The 25,225-nt window shown below is 44.3% G+C and overlaps 1 protein-coding gene across 2 annotated transcripts; it reads right to left on the bottom strand.

Annotated features, from left to right (window-relative positions):
* Nucleotides 1-961: 961 nt before the first annotated feature.
* ALG12 (ALG12 alpha-1,6-mannosyltransferase) lies at nt 962-24,955 on the bottom strand. 2 transcript variants are annotated; one of them, XM_081878024.1, is made up of 10 exons: nt 24,888-24,955; nt 21,316-21,497; nt 19,579-19,711; nt 17,886-18,059; nt 16,331-16,525; nt 15,220-15,323; nt 13,670-13,893; nt 12,832-13,001; nt 9,648-9,723; nt 962-1,477 (listed from the first exon to the last, which is right to left on the bottom strand). In XM_081878024.1, the coding sequence occupies exons 2-10, from the start codon at nt 21,475-21,477 to the stop codon at nt 1,240-1,242; spliced, it is 1,476 nt and encodes a 491-aa protein (XP_081734150.1). In that variant the 5' UTR covers nt 21,478-21,497; nt 24,888-24,955; the 3' UTR covers nt 962-1,239. The 2 variants fall into 2 exon arrangements, with proteins under 2 accessions (XP_081734150.1, XP_081734151.1); XM_081878025.1 differs by lacking the exon at nt 21,316-21,497 and having other exon boundaries at nt 24,888-24,930.
* Nucleotides 24,956-25,225: the final 270 nt, after the last annotated feature.

Here is a 25,225-nt window from a genome sequence, read left to right as displayed (position 1 = left end):
TTCCTCCCCACTGCCAACATTCAGAACAGCATTCTGAATGTTGGCGGTGGGGAGGAAAGCCCTCCTCCCGCCGCAAGCCTTCAGGACAGGTCTGGGAACAGAAGGGAAGGCACGCAGCTTCTCCTCTGTTCCCGGGGCTTGCGGTGGGAGGAGGGTTCCCCGCTGTCCCCGGAGATTTCCCTATGGGCTTTCGTCTTGCGAAGCAAGCCCATAGGGAAATTCGTCTTGCGAAGCCGCTAAAAAATTGGAAAACCCTTTCGTCTTGCGGGTTTTTCGTTTAGCGAGGCATTCGTCTTGCGGGGCACCACTGTACAACTAATCCAGAATGCGGCAGCTAGACTGGTGACTGGGAGCGGCCGCCGAGACCATATAACACCGGTCTTGAAAGACCTATATTGCCTCCCTGTACATTTCCGAGCACAATTCAAAGTGTTGGTGCTGACCTTTAAAGCCCTAAACGGCCTCGGTCCAGTATATCTGAAGGAGAGTCTCCACTCCCATCATTCTACCCTGACACTGAGGTCCAGCACCGAGGGCCTTCTGGTGGTTCCCTCACTGCGAGAAGCCAAGTTAGAGGGAACCAGGCAGAGGGCCTTCTTGGTAGTGCCGCCCTCCCACCAGATGTCAAAGAGAACAACAACTACTAGACTTTTAGAAGACATCTGAAGGCAGCCCTGTTTAGGGAAGCCTTTAGTGTTTGATGTATTACAGTATTTTAATATTTTTTTTGAAGCCGCCCAGAGTGGATGGGGAAGCCCAGCCAGATGGGCGGGGTATAAACAATAAATAAATAAATAAATAAATAAATAAATAAATAATTATTAACAACAACAACAACAAAGGTTTTTACCTAGCAGTTAGCTGTGGAAGGTGGGGGATGGGGGACGGACACACACAGTTTTTTACCGTTCACATTTACGTAAACGCACAAGAAATAACATAAAACACGACACATCTGTCAGATGTTTCAAAGTGTGCATCACATCTTTCTGGGACACACAATAAACAACTGTCTGCACGATTTATTTATTTTTTGGTATCAGGTTTTAGTTGTGTGGAAATACATATAGAATGTGCCATATATATTGACATATAAATGCATGTCTATGCGATCCTCTCGCAAGAAAGGGGAGCGGGGGGAGGGGGGTTTCTCCCAATCTTCCACTGCCACTGCGTTCCAGTTTGCAACTGGCGCAACATCACTTCTCTGGCAAACGTATGCGGCACTTGTTTGCAAAATTACGTCCCGGCCGACGTAGGGAACTTTTCCAACAATACTAATTTGGATTTCAAGTTCAAAGAAAAAGGAGGCAGCGCAGTAAAATTCAATCTGATCCCACTGGTCCCATGTATGTGCGCCAGCACTCGGTGAGTCTTCTCGTAATGTGACAAGTGAACAGGGTTCATCTCCATAAGTATATGTGTGTAAGAAAACATGAGTGGGTCACCTGGCATGAGGTCTTCCCATTTGTCATACCTGTTAAGGGAACAAGCAATAAGAAACTGCTATAAGTTTTTCTTTTTCTTTTCAAAAGTAAGACCAGTCTGGAAATAAGCAAGGCATAGTAGTGGGAGCATAATAAAATTATATTATTATTATTATTATTATTATTATTATTATTATTATTATTATTATCATTATCATTATTATCATCATCACATGCTGTCCCCTTTTCTTTTTTTTGCTTCTATTCATTCTTTTATTTATATTTTATATGTATTTACATTTTAAACATTCTTTTTTAATTGTAATTTTATTTTAACAAAGCAATAAAAAGGTAAAGGGACCCCTGACCATTAGGTCCAGTCGTGGCCGACTCTGGGGTTGCGGCGCTCATCTCGCTTTATTGGCCGAGGGAGCCGGCATTTGTCCGCAGACAGCTTCTGGGTCATGTGGCCAGCATGACTAAGCCGCTTCTGGCGAACTAGAGCAGTGCATGGAAACACCGTTTACCTTCCCACCAGAGAGGTACCTATTTATCTACTTGCACTTTGATGAGCTTTCGAACTGCTAGGTTGGCAGGAGCTGGGACCGAGCAACGGGAGCTCACCCCGTCGCGGGGATTTGAACCGCCAACCTTCTGATTGGCAAGTCCTAGGCTCTGTGGTTTAACCCACAGCGTCACCCATGTCCCAACGAAGTAATAATCATAAGTAAATAAGAATTAAGAAAATGCGCCCCACCACCGAGACCATTCCATGGTAACTCCCTAATCTCCCAAAATTTCAACACCTCTTGCGATGGTTTGACCCCTTTCCGTTTTAACAGTACGCATTGTACAAACACCCTCCATATCTCCTCAGAATAATTTCTCCTGCATATTCCCCGTCTTACCTTAATGGCACATATTAATTTATCATTAATAGTTATATCCCACACCTTTTTATGCCATTCTTCCATTTTATATTCACCTTGCCCCTTCCACTTCCTAGCTATCATAATTCATGCAGCTGTCAATAAATTTGTGAGCAAGTCCTTCATAGGAAGTCAGAAGAAGGACACTCTTTGCCACTTCCTCTTTCAGCTCTATGTGCTTGTCAAAGCTCAGGTTAATTCTACTGGATCTGACCTCCACGGCCCATGGCACTCACTCAAAAAACCTGCAGGCACAAAAAAGGTTGCCGACCTAGGGCTACTGCAACAACTATTCCTGCACTATACCCAACTTTAGTAAAGGTAAAGGGACCCCTGACCATCAGGTCCAGTCGTGACCGATTCTGGGATTGCGGCGCTCATCTCGCTTTATTGGCTGAGGGAGCCAGCTTACAGCTTCTGGGTCATGTGGCCAGCATGACTAAGCCGCTTCTGGCGAACCAGAGCAGCGCATGGAAACGCCGTTTACCTTCCCGCCAGAGTGGTACCTACTTATCTACTTGCACTTTGACGTGCTTTCGAACTGCTAGGTTGGCAGGAGCTGGGACCGAACAACTGGAGCTCACCCCATCGCGGGGATTCGAACCACCGACCTTCTGATCGGCAAGTCCTAGGCTCTGTGGTTTAACCCACAGTGCCACCCGTGTCCCCTATACCCAACTTTAAAACCCAACAATAAAAATTGTGCATGCCACACAGCTTGTGGCCCTGGACTCGTAATTCACATTACTCTCTGCTGCCATGGTGAGGAATAATAATGCTAGGCAACAACATCAGGAGGGCAGTGTTCAAAATTTGCCAGGCGCATTTTGCACCTGGGTATTGGCCTCTTGCAACCAAGTGAAGACGTTCGGGCACCAGGATGGTGCATGACGTCTCCACCATCTGGAGGTTCCTGCCTGGGGGATCCTTGGATCTTGACTGTTTTTGGCACCACATCCCGTAGAATTCTACCCATGATATTTCATCTGCACCATCAGAATGAAGCAGCCCTGGTAGTAGTAGTCCTCTACTTCCACCTCCCTGAGATGCTCCAGAAGGACACTATGGTCCACAGTATCAACAGCTGCCCAGAGATCCAACTGAACGAGCAGAGTGGTTCTCCCTCCATCTCCTTCCTGACAAATATCCTCCACCCGGGGGTGCCAAGGCAGTTTGAGTGCCATCACCAAGCCTGAAGCTAGGCCGGAATGGATCCCAGTAATCGGTTTCCTCCAAGCATGCATGAAGAAAACCAATGGCTGATGCCAAGAGTGGGAGGGAGTGCAGTTAATAATGCGCATGAGTGTCTTGTGATGTCTGCGCCGATGGAACTGTGCCGGTTTTGCCAGCCTCTGCTCCTTGGTTTGCAAAGGCTCGTGAGTTGCTTCTAGAGCGTTCACAACGATCTGCGGAATTTAAGCGGGGGAAATGGTTGAGACTGTTCCAGCGTGGAAGGATTTGGGTTGTGGTGGGGCTCCAGAGCCACATTTTCTCTCTTTCGCTATTTCTTGCATACAACTTTTATTAAATTTTCTGTTTTACTCATTTTTACATCCCTAAACTATAAATGACTTCCTTTCTTCTCTTTCCACAGTTCATTTTGCATATCATAAATCCTTGCATATTTTACAGAAACTATACCATTCAGCATTCCATTATAACATCCATCAAAACTTATTTACACTGTTGAATTTATCTTAATGCTGCCAGCGTTTTCAGCTGTACACAGTTATTCCCCATATATTCAATAAGCGTTTTCCAATCTTCTCTAAATGTTTGATCTTCCTGTTCTCATATTCTATATGTTAGGTCCACAAGCTGCGCATATTCCATCAGTTTAAGTTGCCACTCTGGTTGGGACCTCGCTCGTTTTCCATTTTTGGGTTAATAAAATAAAAGGTTGCAGTAGTGGCATACATAAATAACCGTTTTTGAAACCTGGGAATTTCAGTCTGAATTATCCCCAACAGAAAGGACTCTGGGTTTTTTGGGGAAAGTACTTTTAAACATTTTTTTTCAAATCATTATGGAACATTTCCCAATACACTTTTACCCTTTTACAAGCCTACCACATATGAAAGAACATTCCCTCCACCTCTTTGCATCTCCAGCACCTATCTGATTCAGTCTTTATACATCTTAGCAAGTCTAAAGGTAAAGGTAAAGGGACCCCTGACCATTAGGTCCAGTCGTGACCGACTCTGGGGTTGCAGCGCTCATCTCGCTTTATTGGCCAAGGGAGCCGGGTCTGCTTCCGGGTCATGTGGCCAGCATGACTAAGCCGCTTCTGGCGAACCAGAGCAGTGCACGAAAACGCCGTTTACCTTCCCGCCAGAGCGGTACCTATTTATCTACTTGCACTTTGAGGTGCTTTTGAACTGCTAGGTTGGCAGGAGCAGGGACCGAGCAACAGGAGCTCAGCCCGTCGCGGGAATTCGAACCGCCGACCTTCTGATCGGCAAGCCCTAGGCTCTGTGGTTTTAACCCACAGCGCCACCCGCGTCCCCTTAGCAAGTCTACTTGAAGTTAAATACCATCGGTAAATCATTTTCAAGTTAGTTGTCCTTCAAAGAATAACAGCATGTTATTCGAGAGCCACATTCATATAAGGACAACCTTCACACGCACAACTCCCCATCCTTTTTCCGGGCAAGAGAGAGGCATCATCGTTCAAGGTCACATTCCAGTCCCTCAAAAATGACTACAGAAGGGGGCAGAGCACAGTCTGAGAGACAGAGTAGCCTAGGCAGTTTGCCCAGGAGAAGATAGGTCTGCGGCCCACATTCAACTCCTGGGCCATAAATAGAACAGTGCGGAAAGAAACATGGGAGGTTATCTATGATGTTCTAGGGAGCAAGGAAGAGTTTTTTTAAAAAATGCCAAACTCGGGCAATTTTTTAAAACTAGGCTGTTTTGCCTATCCCATCGTCCTACTGTTTTGTAAGTGAATAGCACAGGCACTTATTTGCACTTCATTTCATTAAAAAAAATAAAGGATCGTGGCAGCTGTTGCAGAAAGGAGAGGTGCAACATTAGACCTGCAGACACTGAAATCTGTCACTATCTACCCCAAAGAGTATCTAGCATAGATGTCACGAATACAGCGGTACCTCGGGTTACAGTTGCTTCAGGTTACATACGCTTCAGGTTACAGACTCTGCTAACCCAGAAATAGTACCTCGGGTTAAGAACTTTGCTTCAGGATGAGAACAGAAATCGTGCTCCGGCGTCGCAGCAGCAGGAGGCCCCATTAGCTAAAGTGGTACCTCAGGTTAAGAACAGTTTCAGGTTAAGAACGGACCTCCAGAACGAATTAAGTTCTTAACCCGAGTATCACTGTACCCAAATCAACTGTGTAGGACAAAGTGGGCATAGGTCGGAATGCCACATTGAAACATGACTGGAATGGGCTGCCAAGCAGGAGAGGAAGGTGCTACACTACGGCGAGCCTGTGATAGGGGGCATCAAGCCTTTTCTGTGGGGTTAAAGCAGCAACAGGGCACAGCTGCCCAACTTGTAGCGATGGCAGAATGCCTGTGTGCATTGACTAAATGCAGCGCTGCCCACTACAGTGGTGCCTCACAAGACAAAAAGAATCCATTCCGCGAGTCTCTTCGTCTAGCGGTTTTTTTGTCTTGCGAAGCAAGCCCATTGACGGCTTAGCGCTATTAGCGGTTTAGCGGCTTTTAGCGGCTTATCGGCTTAGCGGATAAGCAGCTTAGCGGCTTAGAAAAAGGGGGGGGAAGGGGGGAAAAACCCGCAGGAACTCGCAAGACATTTTTGTCTTGCGAAGCAAGCCCATAGGAAATTCCTTTTGCGAAGCACCTCCAAAACGGAAAACTCTTTCGTCTAGCGAGTTTTCCGTCTTGCGAGGCATTCGTCCTGCAGGGCACCACTGTATTCCAATTGCAAAAAGCTGCACGTCTTATTCACCTCCCCAAATCCTAAAAAACATGTACTTCCCTTTGCTATTAACAATGCCCCAGAGAGAGGCATTAAAATTGATACAAGTTTCTTTGGGGATGCTTCAGGCGATTTAGCCACATTTTCCAGACAGAACGGAGAACATGATGTGCACATAAAATACTGGTCCAGTAAACATCTCATTAAGTCTACCTCATTTGCAAACTGTGTCTACGGCCAAGATGTAAAGAGCGTTTGATATCTTTATTCTTTTTTAAAAATTAAAAACTGGAACCTGCCCTTAATGCTAAATCAGACTTGAGGTTTGTGAATAACAAATAGAACTGCATCCCTTCCATCAGTCTTGGTCTATGCCAAAGCATCTGAGATTAGGACAATGATTTCAAGTTCAGCGGATGTGATTCCTATGCAGCATTGAGCCCTGCCTTATTTTAGACACAATGCCTTATGGTCAGTGCAGGTCGCTACTTTATACACACCTAACTTGGAGTCTAGGACGCGGGTGGCGCTGTGGGTAAAACCTCAGCGCCTAGGACTTGCAGATCGCATGGTCGGCGGTTCGAATCCCCGCGACTGGGTGAGCTCCCGTTGCTCGGTCCCTGCTCCTGCCAACCTAGCAGTTCGAAAGCACATCAAAGAGCAAGTAGATAAATAGGTACTGCTTTATAGCGGGGAGGTAAACGCCGTTTCCGTGTGCTGCTCTGGTGCCGGTTCACCAGAGCAGCTTCGTCACGCTGGCCACGTGACCCGGAAGTGTCTGCGGACAGCGCTGGCTCCCGGCCTCTTAAGTGAGATGGGCGCACAACCCTAGAGTCTGTCAAGATGGCCCGTACGGGCAAGGGTACCTTTACCTTTTTAACTTGGAGTCTAAACCACTGAGCCTCTTGGGCTTGCGGATCGGAAGGTCAGAGGTTTGAATCCCCGTGACAGGGTGAGGTCCCATTGCTCTGTCCCAGCTCCTGCCAACCTAGCAGTTCGAAAGCATGCCAGTGCAAGTAAATAGGTACTGCTCCGGCAGGAAGGTAAACGGCGTTTCCATGCGCTCTGGTTTCCATCATGGTGTTCCATTGCGCCAGAAGTGGTTTAGTTATGCTGGCCACATGACCTGGAAAGCTGGACTTAACCGTCCACCCCCCCCAATATTTCATCTTCACAACAACCCAGTGAGATGAAAAAACGTAAAAGGAACCCTGGACGGTTAAGTCCAGTCAAAGGCGACTATGGGGTTCTGGTGCTCATCTCGCTTTCAGGCCAAGGCAGCCGGCGTTTGTCCACAGACAGCTTTCCATGTCATGTGGCCAGCATGACTAAACCGCTTCTGACGCAACAGGACACCATGATGGAAGCCAGAGCACGCAGAAATGCCATTTACCTTCCCGCTGTAACAGTACCTATTTATCTACTTGCGCTAGTGTGCTTTCGAACTGATAGGTCGGCAGGAGCTGGGACAGAGCAACAAGAGCACACCTTGTTGTCCAGATTCGAACCGCCGACCTTCTGATCGGCAAGCCCAAGGGGCTCAGTGGTTTAGACCACAGCGCCACCCGCGTCCCAGGTTAGGCTAAGAGATGGCAACTGGCCTAAGGACACCCAGAGGGCTTCACTCTCTGATTGGGGATTTGAACCCTCCTCTCCCAAGGTCCTAGTCTGGCACTCTAACAGTTACGCCACCCTGGCTCTTCTCACAAACCGCACAGAAGGCGACGCAAACTTCTGTAGCAGACCACTATGACTCTTCCTCGCTAGCAAGGGGTGACAAATTGTTCTGATTGTTCCCCTACTTTTTCACCCTTGTGCATCAGCTCTGCAACACTCGCTTGGCTTCCTCCGGCATCAGGGAAAGGTAGGCTGTGCATAGACACCCGGGGAGCTAAGGGAATAGCCAGGCTGGCTGGCTCCAGTTAATCGCACCCATTAATGTCTTCAGCCCTGTGTTAGCAGCGCAGCCTATCTGAACTACAGGATCTGCAGCCCAAAATATCTAAGAGGCACCAGGTTGGCCAAGATCCGGCAGAAAAGAACAACAACAGGGCAGTCTGCTCCTCAGAATAATCTCCCTCCATCCCTAACTATGCAGAACAAGTCTTGTGCAAAACAGTGCAGACTTTTTTGTTTGAGGAACCTGGCCCGTCACTGGGCAGATGCTCCCGCCCTCATAAATTGGGTTGCAGTTGCCAGCTGCACATAATCTAAGCTAGCTGCTAATTGAAACAGTAAGTATGGGATGCTTGCAGGAGAAAACCAAACACCTGGCTGGCTCCTCGAGTAATACTTTGCCCCTGGCTACTGAAGAAGCTGTCATTAAGGCGCAAGCTCTGCCAAGCACTATTATTCACCCCCTTTCCTTTCATCCTGGTTTTGCCCAGATGATAGAGAGCCTGCCTTGTGTTAGCATGTCTGTCAAGCTGATGTGCCGTCAGTCACCGGAGGAAGACAATCAGCCGCCAGCCATTTTTCTTGAGGCAGATTTGAGGCACAGCGATGAAAAGGCAGCTCAGGTGGCCTATATGAGTCACTGAGTTTATGTAGGTGCTCAGAGCTGAAACACAGGCTCCTGCCGAAGGGCCGAGGCTTCTCACACACATCTTAATCGTGCTGACATCCATTTAACTGAATTTAGGCAGTTCTGAAGGCGAAGCGCTGCCCAGTTTGGGAAAAAGATTTGCCTAGATTTCCATTAATGGGAAATGGGAAGATTCCTTTGTGAATATAGCAAGCCCACAACTTTACTCTATTTGCAGACTGCGTCAAAAGCCAAAACTGCATCTAGAATAGAATCCTAGTTCTTATTCGTATTAAGAAGAATAAGAAATCAAGATAACATTTTCATATATATTTTTTTTACAAAGGAACGGAAACGGATTATTGAATATTTACCGATAAATTATAAACAGATAAAAACATTGGCAGGATTATGGTAATAACCTGCAGTTTTATAAGAGTATATATTTAAAGAAGATGGATAAATGAGTAAATTCAGTTAATTTGGATATACAGAAGGTACGATAAACAAATTTAAGGAAGTGCAGAAAGAGGCAAAGGAAATCTTGAAATGTCAAAATGACTGTAAAATTAATGAAATGTATAAACTTGAAAAGCATAAATAAATAAATTGTTTAATATTAATGATAAAATAATAGAATCCTAGAATTGTAGGGTTGGAAGGGACCCCAGGGGTCATCTAGTCCAACCCCCTGCAATGCAGGAATATCAGTTGTCGTGCAACACTTTATCTAAATTATACAATTCGGAGTTTGAACAAATGGTATTAATAATTGTATTATAAATTGGTATAGTTATAATGAGGCTATTACTGGACTGTAATGGAAAACTAATAAAAATTATTATTATATTAAAAAAATCTTACTTCCAATGCGAATTCACTTCTAAAAACCGAGACACTCCGGTCTGCGCTGCAGCTGCATCGATATGGACGGAAACATCTGAGGAGAGAACGAAACAGTGCTTCTAAATAAACAGGAGCTCAAGACAGAAACACTTGAAGGGAAGAAGTAAAACTTAATCAACACTGGGGTAGGGAGAATTTACATGCTTTTTAGTAAAACCCCGTGTGTTATCCGCCAGTTGGAGCCTGGTGTAAAATAATGGACATATACTTGGAATTACACTGGCTCCCAGTATGTTTCCGAGCACAATTCAAAGTGTTGGTGCTGACCTTTAAAGCCCTAAATGGCCTCGGCCCAGTATACCTGAAGGAGCATCTCCTCCCCCATCGTTCAGCCCGGACGCTGAGGTCCAGCTCCGAGGGCCTTCTTGCGGTTCCCTCACTACGAGAAGTGAGGTTACAGGGAACCAGGCAGAGGGCCTTCTCGGTAGTGGCACCCGCCCTGTGGAACGCCCTCCCAGCAGATGTCAATGAGAAAAAAAACTACCAGACTTTTAGAAGACATCTGAAGGCAGCCCTGTTTAGGGAAGCTTTTAATGTTTAATGGACATCTGTATTTTAATAGTTTGTTGAAAGCCACCCAGAGTGGCTGGGGAAACCCAGCCAGATGGATGGGCGGGGTATAAATTATTATTATTATTATTATTATTATTATTATTATTATTATTATTATTTAGAACATGGTACCTCTGATTACTTTCCAGTACCAGAATCAAGCTCAGAGTCCCTATCTGCAGAAATCCATTTCCGATTTCCTCTCTCCTCCAAGCTTTCTTTATTTCGTCAACCTATTTTATGTTATTTTGTTGGGGGGGGGGGACTTTATTGTCGCTGCTGCTCTTAAGCTGGCGGTGACCAACGTGCTGCCCCCTGAAATGCTGGACCCTAACTCCCATCAACTCTAAACATTGGCTGTGCTGTCTGGGACAGATGGACCAGCGATATCTAGAGAGCACCACATCGGATGAGCAACTGAGAGCCAGGAGTGTTTGCTGACCTGCTACTCAAGATCTGCCACTGAATCTACCTGCCGCCCAGGGAATTTAAATCAGTGAATTAATAGGTGGCTACTTAACCTTTCCCTCAGCCACTGGCCACACTTTAAGCACTATGATGTCATCCCCCTCACTGTGATGTCATTCCCCTCCCAGAGCTACGGTCCTCACGAGTTCCTAGTGAAGAGGATCTTTTTAAAACCATTTTTGGGAACCGTAGCTCCGGGAGGGCAACAGTGGTCTCCTAACAGCTCTCGGCACCTTTAACAAACGACAACTCCCATAATTATTTGGGAGAAACCGTGACCTCAAAGTGGTATCTGGGCCTGGGCAAGGCATCGATACATCGCCCGGGGCCGGTTTGAGGGCCAGAGTGTGATGGCGTCTTTGCCCGGCGGTGTATCACAGGTGAAACTGCCGCCATTCCCGAGTCAGGAGAGGTGCCGCCGTTCACCCACGATATGCCACCAGATTTAGGCGCCACCATGCTCTGCTCTTCAAACTGAGAGTAGAAGAAGAAGAGGAGTTTGGATTTGATATCCCGCTTTATCACTACCCGAAGGAGTCTCAAAGCGGCTAACATTCTCCTTTCCCTTCCTCCCCCACAACAAACACTCTGTGAGGTGAGTGGGGCTGAGAGACTTCAGAGAAGTGTGACTAGCCCAAGGTCACCCAGCAGCTGCATGTGGAGGAGCGAAGACGTGAACCCGGTTCACCAGATTACGAATCTACCGCTCTTAACCACTACACCACACTGGCCGCAAGGTGCCAGAGTCGACGGAGCTCCTTTTCCCCTTGGTGTGCCAGGTGTTGGGAGGGACTCGCTCTGATGTGTGCAGAAGAACAAGCCGCCTTGGGCCGGGCCCCACAAGGCACTGGTGTGACTTTGCCGTCACTCCCGCTGAGGGATCAGAGGTGGTCTCACTGCATTGTGTCAGGCTTCAGGGAATCACTTTCCTCCCCCATGGCCGATCAAATGAAAGGGAATTCTTACTAGTTAGCTTCTTTAATAGACACAGGGAAGGACAAAAGAAAGCATCTAATCAGAATGGCAGTGCTCCTAATTAAGGTCACTCCCTGCTCCGTCCCAATTAATGTACAGTGGTACCTCGGGTTAAGTACTTAATTCGTTCCGGAGGTCCGTACTTAATCTGAAACTGTTCTTAACCTGAGGTACCTCTTTAGCTAATGGGGCCTCCTGCTGCTGCCGTGCCGCCGGAGCACGATTTCTGTTCTCATCCTGAAGCAAAGTTCTTAACCTGAAGCACTATTTCTGGGTTAGCAGAGTCTGTAACCTGAAGCGTATGTAACCTGAAGCATACGTAACCTGAGGTACCACTGTACGTCATTCCTACGTCTTGTAATCTGAGCTTGGAGCCTCTGTGTTTTCTTTTGTGACACTTTCTGAGCTCTCCAGGACTTTGGGGAAGGGGGGTGGGTGTTGCCCAGAGACTGTGAATCTGTTAACTCTCTCTCTCTCCTACTGTTTCTTCTGCTAGCTCTTCCCCATCCAGTATTTCCCAGCTTCTGCCTTCTGAACTATGCCCCTCTGCAAACCACTCTTCCAATTCCAATAAGCCGCCCAGAGTGGTTGGGGAAACCGAGCCAGATGGGCGGAGTATAAATAATAAATAAATAAATTTATTTATTTTTATTTTTTATTTTTATTTTATTATTATTATTATTATTATTATTATTATTATATTATTATTATTATTATTATTATTATTATTATTATTATTATTATTATACTGTCCTCCTGCTCCTGAGAAGATTCAGGATCAGGATTAGGAGGAGGGGACCCTCCTCAACATGGTCCCTAACACATTGCCTTGCAGAACCAGACCCGACACAGCTCGTTTCTTCACCAGCTTGTCAACATCACAATGTATCACCGTATCACAACATTTGGCTGGCGATACATCGCAGTGTTGAGAACCTGGCGCTGCCCAGCCACAGTGGCATTGCGGTGTATTGGACATATGCAGTGAACATAGGACAGTCGCTTCTCCATTCCGAGCTGCCTCCTCAAAACAGCTTCCCGAAGCCGAGCAATGCATCTGCAAACGCATAAACGACGCCCCCCCCGGACTGTCACAGGACCCGAGCCCAAAAGTCTCCTCCTTAAGTTTCATCTCGGCTTCACGCACCTGCCGTTGGAGACACTAACTGGTGGAGTTTCTGCATGGCGACTCCTCCAGGATAATTGAAGTGGGAAACATACAGCGATACTCCCGAGTAGACAGCATTAGCTAGAAGGTGTACTGCAACAAAGAGAGATGCCAACTTATACAAGCAAGACTTCTTGTAGTTGTTTAGACTGCAAAGGAGAAAAGGAGACGAGACTTAGCGGCTGATCTTTGTGGATTATATCCAACTCAAACACAGTCGTAACTTGGAAGTCGAACGCCTTGGCTCCCAAACAAATGATTGAAATCCAGAAGTGAGTATTCTGGTTTGCGAACGTTCTTTGGAACTCAGACATCTGACGGGGCTTCCAATTGGCTGCAGGACCTTCCTGCAGCCAATCAGAAGCCAGGCATTGGTTTCCGAATGTTTTGGAAGTCAAACGGACTTCCGGAATGGATTCCGTTCGACTTCCAAGGTAAGACTGTACAGGGTGAAAAAAACCCACATTAGGGGTGCTGATCTTGTCTTCCCGTAATATATCCAACTCAAATATTGGGGGGACGGGAATGACACATACGTTGGGGTAGCTGATCTTGTCTTCCTGTAATATATCCAACTCAAATACAGAAAAAAACCCCACACGTTGTGGTGGCTCAGTGAGTAAATAGAGAGAGAGAGGATATGAATGGCTTCTAGGCCAACATAAATCCACACATTTTTCTTCCTTCAGGTCAATTTTACCTTGTTAGGTGAGCCTTGATGGAAGGAGGCAACTCAAAGTATTCTAAAACTGGCAAGTAATGCATTACTAATAAAACAAAGGACAAAAGGATTTAAAAAAATAAAATCTTAACTTACATTCGTGAGCAGCCTTTGGCAGCCACAATATTGAAGATTGGGAAAGTGTATATAATAAACCGCAGTTCTTTGTGTGGGAGAAAGGAATACAGAAAAATAAAGCCAAGAGTGGGTAGAAGTAATATTCGAGTCCTCCTCTCTCCTGCACCTAGTGGTATGAATAGAATACTGCAACCCAGGGCGCGAGGCATGGCTGAATAAAAATACCACAGGAAAGGAGAAGTCTACAAAAAAAGAGTTAAGGATTTTTATTTTTTTAAAAACTGCCTTTTGGAATGTTTCCAGTGAAGAAGCATGTTACGTACTCACAGGCCCTGAATAAAGACAAAAGTTCTATTTTAGCTGAATACAGAAACACTAAGAATGTGTTCCAGTTTTTGAACGTTTTTCGGAAGCTGAACGTCCAATGTGGCTGTTGGCTATTGTTTCCAGGGCGCCTGCACCAATCAGAAGCTGCACCTTAGTTTTCAAACATTTCGGAATTCAAACGGACTTCCGGAACGGATTAAGCTTGGCGCTTTTGTTTTTGCTATTTACAGTGGTGCCTCGCAAGACGAAAATAATCCGTTCCGCAATTCTCTTTGTCTAGCGGTTTTTTCGTCTTGCGAAGCATCCCTATTAGCGGCTTAGCGGATTAGCGCTATTAGCGGCTTAGCGGCTATTAGCGGCTATTAGCAGCTTAGCGGCTTAGAAAAAGGGGGGGAAAGGGGAAAAAACTCGCAAGACGTTTTCGTCTTGCAAAGCAAGCCCATAGGGAAATTCGTCTTGCGAAGTGCCTCGAAAAACGGAAAACCCTTTCGTCTAGCGGGTTTTTCGTCTTGCGAGGCATTCGTCTTGCGGGGCACCACTGTATTTTGCGTTTTTGTTTTTGAGGCTTTTTCGGTTCATTTGTTTTTGTGACTGTGTGGAATCCCAGTTCAGCTATTGAATTGATTGATTGATTGTGTGGCTGAAGAAATGAATAAAAGCTGACTATCATCAGTGCAGGTAAGAAAAGAAAATACTACAGTATCTACAATACTGCCTTATTTATTTTATAGTGCAGTATGATGATTATTGCTTTCATTTTATGGATCAATGGTCTCGTTAGATAGTAAAAGTCATGTTGAATTGATGTTTAAGGGGTTGTTTTTAAAAGTCTGGAACGGATTAATCCGTTTTGCATTACTTTCTCTGGGAAAGCGCGCCTTAGAACGGACATCTGGGATGGGCTGAGTTTGAGAACCAAAGTACCACTGTGTTCCCATATGGCACAGCTTTGTGAAAGGGCAAAGTTTGCATAGAATCGTAAAGGGACCCCAGGGGTCATCTAGTCCAACCCCCTACAATGCGGGGATCTTTTGCCCAACATGGGCCTCGAAACTCACAATTGAAAGTCTCAATCAGTCGAGCCAAAGAGATAAAATAAGAGGGTACGATGTTACGTAATGTGATTATATGTAAAACCAATAAAAATCAGAGAGAGAGAAACTCACAGGGCATCAGCTGGGCAATCATGCCAGCTCAGAATACCCGACTTCACTGATGCTGTACCACACATTAAAGGATACTCCCCAGTCGGAACTTTTATTTAAAACGGTGTTATACCAAAGCACTTTCCCCTCGGGCCACAGAAGCTGCCTCCACAACATAGAATCCAAGGCTACGGTGAGGCCTAAAAGAAAGCAAAATCCCAAAGTGAAAAGGAAAACACTTCTTCTTTTCTTTTTCCCACTTGAAGCAATGAATTTGCTTCCCATATAGACATAAAACACAATCTGAATTACAGTTGAATAAAAACCTTCACTGGGTTGAAGTAGCAGGCAGGATTTGAAATACAGTGGTACCTCGGGTTAAGTACTTAATTCGTTCAGGAGGTCTGTACTTAACCTGAAACTGTTCTTAACCTGAAGCACCGCTTTAGCTAATGGGCCCTCCTGCTGCTGCCACGCCGCTGGAGCACAATTTCTGTTCTCATCCTGAAGCAAAGTTCTTAACCTGGGGTACTATTTCTGGGTTAGCGGAGTCTGTAACCTGAAGCATATGTAACCTGAAGGGTATGTAACCCAAGGTACCACTGTATAAGCAGCTGATTATTGAAAGAAATAATGATATCAGGGCTTAGATAATAAGTTTTAAAACAGCTAACAAAAAGGAGTAGTAAAAATAAACATCAGGAAAGGTGGGGTGGGAAGTCTAGAAGACGTTATGTATGTATAAAAAAAACTATATGATGGTAAGTGATTTGAAATATCTTTGGAGACTATATTGTATATAAAAAAATAAAATAGCTATTTGATGTTAGGTGTTTAAGACTTAGTTTTTAGAAAGGGGTTATTTCTTCACTAGTCCAAAGGTGCATTTTAATTGTTAAATATTTCTAGGCCATCGTTGCTTTTCAGCTTCAAATCTTTCAAAGCAAACAATTCTCCCGAGGCAGTTTCCTTTATCGTTATAAAGCAACAACACAATTTCAGTAAAATACTTCAGAACAGTAATTAGAAAGATCTCCGAGTCCAGCCAAGCAATCCGTAAAATTAATGAAGCCATTTCGGAAGGCTGTTCAAAAGCAGAAATAAAAATAGCTACTAATAACCCACAGCCAACCTCCGGTTCTTCACAGAAACGCATCAACGCTAAATGCAATGTGAAAGAAAAATGGATCTTCAAGAAAAGACTTACCTAGCCAGAGAGCCCCTGCAGGAACACTATAGGACAGCATTTTCACAAAGGAGAGCCTTTTATTAAATAGGGTTATCAGAAGCATAAGACCCAGGAATATGCAGAGCTCAGATCTGAAGACAATAATGGCCAATGCCGAGAAACAGATGAACGAGCGGTGCTTTTGCTGAATCCAGGATGTAACTGCCAGTAGAACTGGTTGACAAAGAAACAAAAGAATTTGTCAAAGTGTGACCAGATTAGAGTTTTAAAAATAACAACATAATTTTCATTAAATTTTCTGTTTTACAATTTAAAACACTGATTTAAGCTCTTTTTATATGCAATAACAGCAGCAAGAATATTAATGGCCCAAAAATGGAAGCAAGAAGAGTTACCGCCAATTGAAGAATGGAGGATGAAATTAATGGACTATGCAGAATTAGATAAACTGACAGGAAGGATTCAAAACTGGCGAGACTAGAAATTCACGGAAGACTGGAGTAAATTTATGGACTATTTGAAAAGTAATTGTGAAGAAAATACGACGTTTGTAGGGTTGCAAGAAGTTTGGTGAGGAGTATTATTAGAAGTATTGTAAAAATGGACAAGGGGGAGGATGATTTGTTAAGAGATGTAAAGGCAATATAAAGTTAAGAAATGAATAAGAAGTGGTTAAAACGGTGGATCATCAGAGGTGCTGATGGAAGTCCAAAAAGATTGTATAAGTGGTAAGTTTTGTGGTACATTTTATAATTTATATGTTAAAATTAATAAAAAATATTATAAAAAATAAAAAAACAACATTGATTTAAACAACCTTAAAATATCAATTTCTTCTCTTTCCATGGTTAATTTTGCATACTTCAGCCAACCCTCCCCTAAAAAAAAGGTCAGCAACTCCTGGCAATGACAATGGGTAGATCACAGCCAGTCTTTTTATACTGTGAGTGGATCACAGTCTCTTGGAAGTTGGACGTGCCTGCCCTATAACCATTCAGTATTCCATTATTACATTCATCAAAACTTATTTACACTGTTGAATTTATCTTAATGCTGCCCACCTTTTCAAATGTACACAATTCCCGCCCGTCCCCCGTATACTCAATAAACATTTTCCAATCTTCTCTAAACGTACGTTCTTCTTGTTCTCTTATTCTATATGTTAGGTTATATGTTAAGCTGTGCATATTCCATCAGCTTAAGTTGCCATTCTTCTTTGGTTGGGACCTTGTTCGTTTTCCATTCTGGATTACCGTATTTTTTGCTTTGTAAGACTCACTTTTTCCCTCCTAAAAAGTGAGGGGAAATGTGTGTGCATCCTATGGAGTGAATGCAGGCTGCGCAGCTATCCCAGAAGCCAGAACAGCAAGAGGGATTGCTGCTTTCACTGCGCAGCGATCCCTCTTGCTGTTCTGGCTTCTGAGATTCAGAATATTTTTTTTCTTGTTTTCCTCCTCCAAAAACTAGGTGCGTCTTGTGGTCTGGTGCATCTTTTAGAGCGAAAAATACGGTAACTACTGATCAAGCGGCAAGTTATTTCAGTCTAAAGGCAACGGCAGGTAAAACTGCTTACCGACGGGTAGTGCAAACACGTTGGGGAGCGTTCGAGTGCAGTAGAACATCAGGTGGAATTGCGTTGCAGTTATGAGACAGAACATCGTGGAGACAGTCGGACCGAACTGCTTTCTCACTTCTTTGTGCAATCGCCACAAGGCATAAATCACGCACAGCCCCAGGCTTCCTCGGACTTGCATGGAAATAAAACAAAGTGGGGAGGGAGGACAAATGTTATTTGTAGTAGAAATGGAAGAATCGACTGCTGCGTCACAAGATTACTCTGGCAATCTAACTGCATTAGAGATTGCAGCAGAGGTGAGGAGCCTCTGGCCCTCCATGTGTTATTTATTTTTATTAATAATAATAATAATAATAATTTATTGACAAGTTTCAATTATTTTCGGAGTTTCCAGTTATAAAGAAATAAAGAGATCCAAAGAAAAAGAAAAGAGAGAAAAATAAAAAGGCACAAAAATGTGCAGGGTGGGAAATTATATAAATATATATGAAAAATACTCTAACCCATAAATATAAATTTGGTATTATTATCCTAATACTTGTGTAAATATTAATAGCCTACTGCATTTTGTATAACTCATTCAAAGTTTCCAGTTATAAAGAAAAAAAGTGATACACAGAAACAGAAAATAAAGAAAAATAAAAAGGCACAAAAATGTGTAAAGGTTGGGGGAAAAACATTCAATGAATATATATGAAAAAATACCCTAACCCATAAATAAAAATTGGTATTAATATCCCAATGCTAATACTAATACTACTAATAATTTATTACTTATACCCTGCCCATCTGGCCGGGACTCCCACTCTGGGCGGCTTCCAACAGGATATTTAAAACACATTAAAAAATCAAACATTAAAAACTTTCCTAAACAGGGCTGCCTTCAGATGTCTTCTAAAGGTCAGGTGGTTGTTTATTTCCTTGACATCTGATGGGAGGGCGTTCCACAAGGCGGGCATCACTACCAAGAAGGCCCTTTTTACATATTAATATGTAAATATTAATAGCCTACTGCATTTAGTATAACTCATTCCAAGTTTCCAGTTATAAAGAAATAAAGTGATCCAAAGAAATAGATAAGAGAGAAAAATAAAAAGGCACAAAAATGTGCAAAGGGGGGAAAATATATGAATATATACAAAAAATACCCTTACCCATAAATAGATTTTATAATATTATCCAAATACTTATGCAAATATTAATATCCTACTGCATTTTGTATAACTCATTCAATGTTTCCAGTTATAAAGAAATAAAGAGATACAAAGAAAAAGAAAAGAGAGAAAAATAAAAAGGCACAAAAATGTGCAAAGGGGGGGGACATTATATGAATATATACAAAAAATACCCTAACCCATAGATATGAATTTGACATTATTCTAATACTTATGTAAATATGAATAGCCTGCTGCATATTGTGTAACACATTCCAAATATTGTCATATTTATCCCAGTCTGCGTCTGTAAGCAGCCATTCATAAGTTGCAAATGTTCTCATATTGTCGATCCACTTATTGTTGTTGAACTACAACTCCCAGAAGCTCCAGTAAGTGTGGCCCATGCTAAGGGATAATGGGAGCTGTAGTCCAGGATCATGGTTTCCTCATCCACAGTTTGCAGACTATTACAGAGGCGCCCGCCCCCCATTCCTGAAAAGGGCCTTTCTTGACTTGAGCAACAGATCTCATACCTATCAGCTGGGAGTAAAACTTGGACATTTGCAGCAGTGACAGCACACAGACGGCTGGGCTAGAAAGCAGCGCGACAAACAATGGGCCAAGGAACGTCCTCGGGACGACGCCAGGAAATTCGTGATGATCATACTGTCGTTGAAAAACAAAGAGGCTATAGAAAGGTAGCCGACAAATGTTGCAAATAACAAATATATGACCCACAAAACAGAAAGCACACATTTTCTATGGCAATGGTAGTTCTAAATTCGGTGGGTCTGCATAAACGGGAATGTGCTCTCCAAACTATTTGCTCTAGAGTAGCCTTGCTGGTGTTTGTGGAGGTAATTAAAAAGACAAGTAGTCTAATCCTGAAGCAGCAATTCACCTAATACAGTACACTTCCCCAAGAGTTCCCTCTGGAAGGATTACTGTACTTTTCAGGGTATAAGACTATGGTTTTTCCCTAAGAAATCATGCTAAAAAGTTGTGGCTGTCATATACATGGGGAGTGCATAGGGTGGACGTTTGATTGGTTGCTGCAGCAGATGTCAGCAGTTATTGTGCGTGTTGTTGGTTGCTGCGTCAATGGGTAGTGTTGATTGGCCGATGCAGCAGCAACTGGGCAGGCGATTTGCAGTTTCTGCTGGTGAGGGAACAGATGGAAGTTGGTTATAGCAATGGGTGTGGGTGATAATTTTTTGGCATTCCCCCCTAAAAAAAAGCTCAACAACTCTGCAATCCTCGGCAACAACTTTTGGGTAATCCTTCCTTAAAAAAGAAGCTCAACAACTTTGTGCCATCTCCCCCATTTACATAAATTTTAGTCCCCCAAATAGGGGGTGTCTTATACATGGGGGGGGCATCTTATAGATGGGAAAGTACGGTATATAAAATATTGGTGAGGCACCCATGTCCTCCTGCTGTTGCTAGACTCCAATTCCTATCTATACATATGTGGGGATCAGACTTGTACTGAATACAATCCAAATATTTTGGCTTAGCAGATGTGGAACAGCCTTTACTTCGTCATCTGCGCAGGGAATAATAAACTGATAAAACATTTTCCTCTCTAAAGGTAAAGGTAAAGGGACCTCTAACCATTAGGTCCAGTCGTGACCGACACTGGGGTTGCGGTGCTCATCTTGCTTTATTGGCCGAGGGAGCCGGCATACAGCTTCCGGGTCATGTGGCCAGCATGACTAAGCTGCTTCTGGCAAACCAGAGCAGCGCACGGAAACGCCGTTTACCTTCCCGTCAGAGCGGTACCTATTTATCTACTTGCACTTGACGTGCTTTCGAACTGCTAGGTTGGTAGGAGCAGGGACCGAGCAATGGGAGCTCACCCCGTTGCGGAGATTCGAACCGCCGACTTTCTGATCGGCAAGTCCTAGGCTCTGTGGTAACCCACAGCGCCACCCGCGTCCTTTCCTCTCTAGAGGGGCATAAATACGGCTTCTTTTTTCATCCATGCCTCTGAACATGGGATGAGAATCAAGTGCTTAATCTCAAATCTCACCCCAAGAGAAAAAACATAATGGTGCTCCTCTTTCGACTCCCTCAAACAATGGGTGTTTGTTTCCGTTCTACCACGTCCATCGAAACCCAGAGGCTAAAAACGGAAAGTGTTAAAACTTCTGCTTGGTTGCCTGAAGTCCGCCCTTTCATCCCATGAACCTAGCAACTCAGCAGGACACCAATCGTAAATGGAGGAAGGTTTCGGAAGAGGAACCCTCCCTGAGTATCATCCTGTTCACCTTGTCGAAGTCCAGTTTGTGCCAAAGGATGTCGTGGATGGCCTGAAGATTGAAGCTCTCTTCCACTTTTGCAAACGGGCAGACTGCTAGGTGCACAAAGGCCACGGCGATGATCAACAGCAACAGAAGCTGCTGTCCTCCCGAAGATCTCTTCTCAGCCATGCCGGATACAAAACATCCACCTGCACATGATTATAGCGTGAGATCGAAAGTGAAAAGACATGGAAATGATGTACCGGTGGTATTTGGCTTCTAGTAATGATCACTGCACACTGCTGGTGACAGCAGTCACGAAATTAAAAGATGCCTGCTTCCTTGGGAGAAAAGCAATGACAAACCTAGACAGCATCTTAAAAAGCAGAGACATCAGCTTGCCGACAAAGGTCTGTACAGTTAAGCTATGGTTTTCCCAGTAGTGATGTACGGAAGTGAGAGCTGGACCATAAAGAAGGCTGATTGCTGAAGAATTGATGTTTTTGAATTATGGTGCTGGAGGAGACTCTTGAGAGTCCCATGGACTGCAAGAAGATCAAACCTATCCATTCTTAAGGAAATCAGCCCTGAGTGCTCACTGGAAGGACAGATCGTGAAGCTGAGACTCCAATACTTTGGCCACCTCATAAGAAGACTCCGTGGAAAAGACCCTGATATTGGGAAAGATGGAGGGCACAAGAAGGGGACGACAGAGGACGAGATGGTTGGACAGTGTTCTCGAAGCTACCAGCATGAATTTGACTAAACTGCGGGAGGCAGTGGAAGACAGGAGTGCCTGGTGTGCTCTGGTCCATGGGGTCATGAAGAGTCGGACACGACTAAACAACTAAACAACAACAACATAGTTACTTATCTCATTGAATTGGGAGTTGGATATCTCCATACCCTCCAACATTTCTCCAAGGAAAATAGGAGTGTCCTAAGGAGAAGGGGGTGGTGCGGGTGGCGCTGTGGATTAAACCACAGAGCCTAGGACTTGCCGATCAGAAGGTCGGCAGTTCGAATCCCCACAACGGGGTGAGCTCCCATTGTTCGGTCGGACACGACTAAACAACAAGAAGAAGTTGTTAGCAAAAATGTATAAGACAGGTACAAATACCTGAGGGAAATGTAAAGAAAAAGAAGGCACCTTCTACTATATGTGGTGATTGTATAAGGTAACAAAAGCATTCTGGGAAATGATCTATAATGAATTGAAAAAAATGTTTGAAATAACCTTTATTTTACAAAAACCCCAGAAGCTTCTTTTATTAGGAATTGTAGGTACCGGCATCACAAAGACAAAAGCCTTTGTACATATGCAACAACAGCTGCACGGATGCTACTAGCCCAGAGACGGAAAGAAGATAAAGTCCTGACCAGAGAGGAATGGCAAACCAAGCTGTTAGACAACGCTGAAAGGGCAAAAGTGACCGGAAGCTCAGGAACCAACAAGACAAAAACTTCAAGAAAGAATGGGAAAATTTAGGAGGCCACTGTAAGCAGATGAAAACATTAGCAGGATTCTAATAACACTTGTAATGTAACAAACATTATGGACAATATGGAGAGATATAAAATATGGATTATGAAACCATGTGCAGTGGAAAAGGTTGACAATAGGACCCCTGGAGGGGATGGGGGGGGGGAGTCCAGAGATTCAGAGAAATCTCTAAATATGGATATGTATTTGGTATGGTTATAACTCTACACTTGTAAAATTAAATATTTTTTTTTTTAAAAAAAGAGAAAGTTAAAAGACAAATCAGTATTTCTTTGCAGAGCCAAACACCATAGGCAAAAATAATAACCATGATGCTGGTTTGGGCACCAAGCTGTTCTAAACCAGCACAGCTTCACATTGCAAGCATGTTGAGCTGAGCCATTTCTGTTCCCTTTCTAGTTATCTGGATAGAAGGTATTGTTATGAGTTTGTGGGTGCTAGACCCCCTAAATGCCTGGGTCCAGTAGGTGTTGGAATTTGATTGTGGAAAACGTTACACTATAAGTCAGGTCAGTTTCTATTGATTTATTGGTTTGTTTGTAGCTCATATAGATTTTTTTAATGTTTGATGCTATGTTTTTATTATTGTTGTTGTTGTTATCTTTACCTTGTACTCAGCACATAACCTGGAAACTGCAATTAATCCAGAATACAGCAGCTAGACTGGGGACTGGGAGTGGCTGCCAGGACCATATAACACCGGTCCTGAGAGATCTGCATTGGCTCCCAGTTTCCGAGCATAATTCAAAGTGTTGGGGCTGACCTTTAAAGCCCTAAACGGCCTCGGCCCAGTATACCTGAAGGAGCGTCTCCACCCCCATCATCCAGCCCGGACATTGAGGTCCAGCTCCAAGGGCCTTCTGGCAGTTCCCTCACTGCAAGAAGCAAGGTTACAGGGAACCAGGCAGAGGGCCTTCTCAGTAGTGGCGCCCGCCCTGTGGAATGTCCGCCCATCAGATGTCATGGAAATAAGCAGCTACAGTGGAACCTCGGGTTACATACGCTTCAGGTTATAGACTCCGCTAACCCAGAAATAGTACCACGGGTTAAGAACTTTGCTTCAGGAGGAGAACAGAAATCGTGCTCCAGTGGCACAGCAGCAGCAGGAGGCCCCATTAGCTAAAGTGGTGCTTCAAGTTAAGAACAGTTTCAGGTTAAGAACGGACCTCTGGAACGAATTAAGTACTTAACCCCAGGTACCACTGTATCCTATTTTTAAAAGACATCTGAAGGCAGCCCTGTTTAGGGAAGTTTTTAATATTTAATGCTGTATTGTTTTTAACCCTCGATTGGGAGCCACCCAGAGTGGCTGGGGGAACTCAGCCACATGGGCGGGGTATAAATCATAAATTAATATTAACCTTGGGCAAGCTAACTGCCTCCATTATTACAAACAGCTGGAAAAGAAGCATTATAGGCACTATAGGATATCTGCCTCACCTATACAAGATAGAGGGCATTTAGCGTTTCTGTACCTTCGTTGTGCATAATACCTGCTCCCTGCCCCCCAACTTGGTTACATCCATACTGCTTTTCTTGCAGGGGCATTTATGGGACAGGGATGCGACTTTCTTGCCTCCCTGGCGAAGCACGCATTGTTATGTTGCAAACATGCCACCACACTCTGGATTGAGGCGGGCGATCCTTGAAACCCAGAGGGCATCTTTCGATTGCAACTAGCACCGCTGCAACAAATCAACGACGTCCTCCAAAGAATCCGATTTATTATTATTTATTGCATTTGTAGACCCAGAGGTCGTAGAATAAAATCAAAATACAAAACCACAAAACACACAATCGAAATGGAAGTAACAGCCCAATTTGCCAGCCGCCCCCCCCGTAAAAAAACCACATTTTAAAAGGGCATCGGATCTTTGATCCGACTCATCTCCCCGTTTACTTCTGCTTCTGTTCCATCCACCCCCCCCAAAAAAAACCCCCCCACATTTTAAAAGGGTATTGGATCTCTTGGTTTATTTCCGCTTCTGCTCTCCATTCCTTCCCTCCTTCCCTTCGAGATCAAGCCTGCCAAGCCCATCCGACGGAAGGACGAGAAATCCTGCCCGATCCAGACTGAGGAGGAAACTGGACTTACCCGCAAGGCACCCACGTGGCCACTCTAGGCAAAGCCAGCCCGGGGAGCACGTGATCCACTTCAAGGGCGGGGCCGGACGCGTCAGCTGACCGAAACGCCTGCGGAAGTAAGGGCGCCGAGCTAGCATCCCGGCCATCTTAGGGACTGGCAAAAAGCACAGGGCTTAAATACACGGCGCATTTAAGAGCTTGAATGGAGCAAGTGGGAAGGGAAGCTGAGGATCATCTAGTAGTCCAACCCCGTGCAATGCAGGAAGAGGCATCTGTCCCATAGGGGGATAAAAGATGCAACCTTGGTAGGGTTGCCATATTTCAAAAAAGTAAAAACCTGAAAGTTGT

Source organism: Podarcis erhardii, assembly GCF_964252035.2.
Source record: "Podarcis erhardii genome assembly, chromosome: 10".
Lineage (NCBI taxonomy): Eukaryota > Metazoa > Chordata > Lepidosauria > Squamata > Lacertidae > Podarcis > Podarcis erhardii.
Note: the sequence above shows the minus strand (reverse complement) of the source record. Positions and strands in the feature narration are given on the sequence as shown.